The 7,973-nt window shown below is 33.8% G+C and overlaps 1 protein-coding gene across 1 annotated transcript in view; it reads left to right on the forward strand.

Annotated features, from left to right (window-relative positions):
- Nucleotides 1-5,891, forward strand: part of SCLT1 (sodium channel and clathrin linker 1) — a gene marked incomplete at its 3' end in the record, with an annotated part of 32,678 nt that extends 26,787 nt beyond the window's left edge. The window contains exons 3-4 of the mRNA XM_008594360.1: nucleotides 5,058-5,116; nucleotides 5,819-5,891. Of these exons, the coding sequence (XP_008592582.1) occupies nucleotides 5,058-5,116; nucleotides 5,819-5,891 (132 nt within the window). The remainder of the gene's footprint in view (nucleotides 1-5,057; nucleotides 5,117-5,818) is intronic.
- Between the last annotated feature and the right edge of the window lie 2,082 nt (nucleotides 5,892-7,973).

Consider the following 7,973-nt stretch of genomic DNA (forward strand, 5'->3'; position numbering starts at 1 on the left):
AAAAAATAGTCAATAAACTTAGGAAAAGATGCTTAACGTCATTGTTTATCAGGTAAATGGAAATTAAAACCACAATGAGATACTATTACACACCCACTGGCTAGAGTGAAAGACCTAATTTCAAGTGTTGACAAAAATGTATAAAAACACTCATATACTGCCCATGGGAGAATAAATTGGTCTATTCACTTTAGAAAATTATTTGGCATAATCTACTAGAACTGACTGATGCAGATGCTATGAGTCATCAGTTCCACTCCTAGGTATACCCATCAGCAATGTATACATCAAAAGGACTTTTACAAGAATATTTATAGCAGCACTATTCACAATACCCAAATACTGAACACCCAAATGTTCATTTAACAGTAGAAGGAATGAATAGATTGTGGCAAACTCATAGAGTGAAATAGTATATGTCGATAAGAATGAACGAACCAAAATTACTAGCAACAATAAGAAAGAAATCCCGCAAACCCAATATTGAGCAAAAGAAGCCAGACATAAAAGAGAATATACTGTGCAATTCTGTTTTTATAAATTTAAACAACAGGCAAAACTCATCTCTGCTGTCAGGACTTGGTTACCCTTGAGGGACTCTGGGGGTAGTGACTGGAGGAGGGCACTTAGGGGCTTTTGGGTTGTTGGTTATGCAGGCAGTTCTCACTTTTTGAAGCACCATATTAACTGAAACTTGTGCATATCAGAACTGTGTCCTTGTTTAGATTTGATGTTTCCACAGAACTGTGCAAAATGAAGACACTAATTCCAATATGTACAAATTTCTGTTAACACGTTGCCATGCAAAGTGAGGGGTGCTTATATTCTGCTGCTTGATCTGAGTTCTTGTTGCATGGTTATATTGACTTCGTGAAAATTTATTTAGCTGTGTACTTTAATTTGTGCATTCTTCTGTATGTATGTAGTACTTGAATAAAAATAGTATTGATTATCTTCGTTTCAACCTACTCATTCTCAACATTCTATGCCTCTTCCATGGCAAGTCTATGATTATTATTGTTCCTTGCTTATTTGCCTGTCTCTTTCTGTAACTCCACACCTATCCTATGGATAAGGACCATGAGTTGTTCATCTTTGTATTACCTACTGTGCCTAATATGGGCCTTTGTACATAGTAAGTAAATAAGTGTTTATAGATTTAAGATGTTGAAAATTAAGTGAAACTTTAGAATTTGAAGCTTCTTTGAGTTATATTTCTAAATCATTTTTATTATACATGTGATTATGAATACTTTTTCCCTTCAAAAAACCAGAATATTACAGATGATTTTAATGATCTCTTTGAACACCTTTCCTCTCTGTCCCATTTTCTTTTTTCACCCCTGGAAGTAACCTCTTTGTTTTAATATTTATGTTGATGCATACAAATCTAGTTAAGTTCTTGAAATACTTATGGGATCCTGTTGTATTATTTTTCATTTGTCTTACTAATAGACATATTTTTCCTAATTTTTTTTTTTATTACAATAAAGCCTGCACAGGATGTCCTTGTACATGTTCTTGTTTTTGAATGTTTCTTTGTACTCTATACTAGATACTAAATTTTTGACTATGTTACAAATGTTGCTGGCCTTTTAAATTTGTTTATGGTACCTTTAGCAGTATAGAAGTTTTAAATTTGGATGTTGTAAAATTTGTCAGTTGTAGTGGATTGAATTATGTCCCCCTCAAACTCCCTGAAACTTGAATTGTGTCCCCCAAGATTTATGTATTAGAAACTTAGCCCCCACTGTGACTGTTAAGAGGGTGGGAAATCCTATTATGGTAATTGAAAGGTGGAGCCTTGAAGAGGTGACTGCATTGTAGGATCATGCAGTAGTGAATGGATTAAAAATGGTGGTCAGGGATGTGGTTCTCAGGGCTTAAAAAGAAGAAGAGAGTCTCTCTCTCTCTCTGCTCTCTGTGCTTCCACCATCTTACAATGTGAGAACCCTGGGTCACTGTTGCCACCACCAGATGGACTTTGGACTTCCCAGCCTCAGAAACTGTAAGCAATAAATTTCATTTTCTTTATAAATCACCCAGTTCCATGTACTTTGTTATAAGCAACATAAACGGATAATACATCGGTCTTTTCATTTGTGAGTTTTACTCCTGGTGTCTTCCAGCTAGCAAATATAATTTAAGTAAAAGTATGCTAGGCACTGCTCAGGATATTAATGAGTAAAACAGACAAAGTTCTCTGCATTTGTAAAGTTTAAGAAAGCTTTCTCTAACCTAAGGTTAATAATGAATTTTTTTGCATTAATTATTAAAGATTTTTTCAAAAACATTTGGACCTTTAATCTATGAGAAATTTATTTTTCCATTTAGTGCATGCTGGGACCTAATATTGTTTTACTACCCAGAACTGTTGAATAGCAGTACTTTGTCCATTCAGTTATAATTCCACTTCTTTTATATATAACATATGTATAAATGCTCGAACCTATTTCTGGATTTTTTTACTGTCTCTTTGTTACTGTTTCTGTCAGATACTGTCTTAATTACTCTAGCATTGTGGTGTTTGGATTATAGTAAAGCAGGCACTTCCCTCTTTTTTTCTTTTTGTTTTGCCAGATTATCTTGGCTAATTTTGCACGTTTANTAGGATCATGCAGTAGTGAATGGATTAAAAATGGTGGTCAGGGATGTGGTTCTGAGGGCTTAAAAAGAAGAGGAGAGTCTCTCTCTCTCTCTCTGCTCTCTGTGCTTCCACCATCTTACAATGTGAGAACCCTGGGTCACTGTTGCCACCACCAGATGGACTTTGGACTTCCCAGCCTCAGAAACTGTAAGCAATAAATTTCATTTTCTTTATAAATCACCCAGTTCCATGTACTTTGTTATAAGCAACATAAACAGATAATACATCGGTCTTTTCATTTATGAGTTTTACTCCTGGTGTCTTCCAGCTAGCAAATATAATTTAAGTAAAAGTATGCCAGGCACTGCTCAGGATATTAATGAGTAAAACAGACAAAGTTCTCTGCATTTGTAAAGTTTAAGAAAGCTTTCTCTAACCTAAGGTTAATAATGAATTTTTTTGCATTAATTATTAAAGATTTTTTCAAAAACATTTGGACCTTTAATCTATGAGAAATTTATTTTTCCATTTAGTGCATGCTGGGACCTAATATTGTTTCACTACCCAGAACTGTTGAATAGCAGTACTTTGTCCATTCAGTTATAATTCCACTTCTTTTATATATAACATATGTATAAATGCTCGAACCTATTTCTGGATTTTTTTACTGTCTCTTTGTTACTGTTTCTGTCAGATATTGTCTTAATTACTCTAGCATTATGGTGTTTGGATTATAATAAAGCAAGCACTTCCCTCTTTTTTTCTTTTTGTTTTGCCAGATTATCTTGGCTAATTTTGCACGTTTATTCATTCATAGGAACTTTAGGATCTATTTAAGATCAAGTTTCATAAATTATTCTATTGGAATTTTTTGGGGGGGAGTTGCATTGAAGTTGTATTGAATTTTAGAGAATACTTACATTATTAATTGTTCCACACATACATGAATGTAGTATATGTCATTAGTAAGTTTTCTGTCACTGATAATAGAATACATGAAACTGGGTAGTGTATAAGGAAACAGAATTTATTTCTTACAGTTTTGGAGGCTGGGAAGTCCAAGGTACAGGGGGCACATCTGGTTAGGGCCTTCTTCTTGGTGGCAACTCTCTCAGGAGTCCTGTGGCAATGCAGACAGTCACATGGCAAGGGCTGAGCAGGAGCAGATTCTCACATGCTTTCTTATCCTTATAAAGCCCCCAGTCTAGTCCCTAATAACCCATTAAATCATTAACCCATTAGTCCATGAATGAATTAATTCATTCATGAGGGCACAATCCTCACAATTCAATCACCTCATAAAGGACCCACTTTTCCCATACCATAGTTAGGTTTCCCACCCTTTTAACACTGCCACATTGGGGATCAAGCTTCCACATAAGCTTTGGAGGGACAAACATTCAAACCATAGCAGCATAGCACCCTGTTTATTTAGATCTTCTTTTATGTCCTTCAGGAAAATTAATTTTTTCAGTAAGTTCTTGTACCATTTTTTGTTTGCTTTATTCCCAGGTATTACCTCTTGTTACAGTAGTGAATAGGATTNTTTCCCATACCATAGTTAGGTTTCCCACCCTTTTAACACTGCCACATTGGGGATCAAGCTTCCACATAAGCTTTGGAGGGACAAACATTCAAACCATAGCAGCATAGCACCCTGTTTATTTAGATCTTCTTTTATGTCCTTCAGGAAAATTAATTTTTTCAGTAAGTTCTTGTACCATTTTTTGTTTGCTTTATTTCCAGGTATTACCTCTTGTTACAGTAGTGAATAGGATTTTTTTTCTTATAACATTTTATAATTATTGTCAATATTTGAAAAAGCTACTGCATTTTTTAAATGTTTATCTTTTATCTGGTGACTTAGTGTATTCCCTTGTTAGTCCTCATAATTGGTAAATTATGTGGAGTTTTCTAGGGAAATGGTAAAATTGTTTGTATGTAATAATAGTGTTATATCTTGCTTTTTAACCTTTAAATTACCCCCACAGCATATTGCATTGACTAGAACATTTATTACAATGTCGAATTTTAGCAGTTGAATAGCAAGCAGCCTTGTATTGTTAGTGAATTATTTGTTCTGCTGTTTCACCATGAAGAATGTTAATTAATGTAGGTTACTGGTAGGTATTTTTAAATCAAATTAAGAGAACTTTATTGTTCTCCTAATATGCCAAGAGTTTTTATTATATATGGGTGTTAAATTTGCCAAATACAAGGATACTTCAGTAAGTTCATGGAAGGATTTGTATCATCTTTCAATTCTATTTTTTTCCACAAACTTTTTGAAGTACCCTCATTTTTTAATATCAATTGAGATGATTATTTTTTCTTTTTTTCTCTTTTTGAATTACATCAATAGATTTTTCTAAGATTATAAAAGTTTTAATTGTATTTAATTTTAAACCACTGTCAATTTTAGCTAGAATGAGATGAGAAAACATTTAAAGATGCATATTTTCTGTTATAGAATGCTGTCATCAAAGGAGATGGAGATGACACATCAGAAAACTCAGTAGTTGACCAAAGGTAAAGTATTACCAGAAAAATATTATTTTCACATTATATTTATTATCACTAAAATAATTTCTTTAGTGTTAAAAATGTTTATTTTGGGCCGACCCCGTGGCTCACTCGGGAGAGTGCGGCGCTGGGAGCACAGCGGCGCTTCCACCACGGGTTCGGATCCTATATAGGGATGGCCGGTGCGCTCAATGGCTGAGCGCGGTGCGGACGACTCCAAGCCAAGGGTTCTGATCCCCCTACCGGTCACAAAAAAGAAAAAAAAAATGTTTATTTTATGGTCCGCTATAATTAGGTTTAAATGCTGTTATTGAATTGACAAGAAAAAGCAAGTATTACTGAGTCTGTAAGATGATTCTCAACCAGGGACGATTTTGCCCCCAAGGGATATGTGGCAATGTCTAGAGACATTTTTGCTTGTCATAAATGTAGAGGGTGAGGCTGCTACTGGCATCTAATGGGTAGAGGCCAGAGGTGTTGCTAAACATCCTACAATGCATAGGCCAGCCCCCACACAACAAATAATTTTTCAGCCCCAAATATTAATTGTGCTTAGGTTAAAAACTCATGGTTTAGGGGAAAAGGCAAAGTATTGATTCCTATAGGTAAATTAAACAGAGTTTTTGATGTTTAACTTGTTACCTGTTACATATTTATTAAACTAGGTGGAACAGAATACGGCATACTTCTAATTTTTTTTTTCTTTAGCCTTTTAGCGCCTTTTATTACTGAGTATGATAAACAACGGGAAGAGCTAAACGGGCAGCTGAAATATTATCAGGTATGAAATCATAGTTATGATGCTTTTTGTAATATTTTATTATGACAAGAAAAAGTAAAATAGGCTTCCTTTCTTTTTGAAAACATTGATGAGGAAGAAAATATTTACCTGTAACTAATCAATTCTTGGCTCTGTGTGAGTGTGGGTGTTTAAAGACTATTTTTGATTTTGTCTTTTAATTCAGTATTTCCTTGCTCTTGCTATCTGTCAGGGGCATCTCTTAAGTGCTTAGAAGAATCTCTTAATCTCATTATTGTTTGCTACATTTTTTTTAACCCCAAACTGTCTTTCATCTTTTGAGACCTTGCTTCTTTCCCTCATTCTACCTGCATTTCCCATTATTTGCAGAATGAATTTTTTTTTCCAATTTCAAATATTATGTCTAATCAGATGCTTTTGTCTTATATCTTTTAGATGCTATTGATCGACTTATAACAGAGGCTTAAGCTATCGCAGTTTTTTTCCTGAAATCTTCTTAGTAGTGGGAGTTTATATGGGAAGTAAAGGGAATAATAAACTAAGAAAGCTGGCTGTACAAACCAATTATCATTCTGGGTCCCAGGGCTTCTAAGACTAGGATGTATAGCAGGCTCATGGAGAACTAGAATAATAGCACAGAATTGTTCAGGATACAATCTAAGTTTCAACAAGCTGCATATTTAAAGTATACCTAATATTTATAATGTGTTTCTTTGACCTGAAAATGTCTTTTACATTTTTCTCCCAAATTTTACCTTTCTGATAACTGGGATAACCATGCAATAGAAGCATTTCTTAAATAGAACTGACATGTCTCAAGTTAAGCCCACTTGGAGACAATGATCTCTCTTAGAACTTGAATATACTCATGATTGTATTTGGCTCAGATGCCAATCCCGAAATCAATTCAGTTGTGGCAAGGCTAGCAGGATTGACATAATTTAATGCAAATATAAGAAAGTATAACAACTTTATAGAAAAATAACCCCTCGAGACTGGTATCCTCAGTATAGGGCTGTAGGCATGGCAGACTCTAAGCACTTTCTCTCTTACTTTCTTTTCTCTTCATGCATGCATGAAAAGAGATCTTACCATATGCTTTAAAGTATAGCAATAAAAGGCCCTTGAATATTTAATGAATGATTAAATGTCAGGGCTGATGGGAACAAGATGCTTAGTGCTAGATTAACAATCTCCTATTTATCAATTAATGGATTGGTATGTAGTGTTACCAAAAGAACACATAATGCTTACAACTTCTAAAAATGAAGTTCTTCATTTACATTTGGAATTATTTAGACTTTCATTTCCAAGGTTATTTCTCTAATACGTAAACTTATAAAGTGATCCTATAGGCCCAAATTTCAAAAATGAGCATTTCTTTAAATTGCAGTTTCTGTTTTATTATAAATTAATTATTTTCCTAGTCTTTACTGTGTACTTTTTAGCTCATGGTCATTTAAATTTAAGCCAACCACAGCCATGTCTTTTAATCTTTCTAACTGACAATTAAAGAGCAACAGAAAGCTCTCTTTTGCATAAATGGCATCTTGTTTTTATTTTTAGGACTAGTGAACCTAAAGTTTCTGCTGGATTAACTCTAAATTGCTGTGATGATATATTGTGTGCTTTGATTGTTATGACATAGAATAGCTAGTTATTTTTAAGTTAAACTCTTAAATTTTATATAATCTATCTAAGCCATGCATCTCTTTAATCGGGTATTTTATTAAGGTGTTTAACTTCATTTTTCTGTTTAGCATTCTTTACCACCTAAGGGTGATTACTTAACTAATCATAAGAGAGAAAAAGCTATAGTATAAAGCCCAAGACTCTATGATGAGAAGAGTAGTTGCTACTTCTAAAGAAGAGTTGCTCACATAGATCTTATTGATTAGTAGAACTAGTTCTTGTTACTTATCTTATTGACCAGGTCAAAAAATAATATATCTTCAAAGCAGGAAAAGTACCACTGCAATTCTCTATATGAAAGATTTTCTGCCAGAATATTTAAATATGAGGGAAAATTTTGATGATGTGAGAATATGTAGATTTTGTTTCTTTCCAAATATTAAATATTTTGAAATATTTTACAGTAAAGAA

This window comes from Galeopterus variegatus, unplaced genomic scaffold, assembly GCF_000696425.1.
Source record: "Galeopterus variegatus unplaced genomic scaffold, G_variegatus-3.0.2 Scaffold10632, whole genome shotgun sequence".
In the NCBI taxonomy this organism is placed as follows: Eukaryota; Metazoa; Chordata; class Mammalia; order Dermoptera; family Cynocephalidae; genus Galeopterus; species Galeopterus variegatus.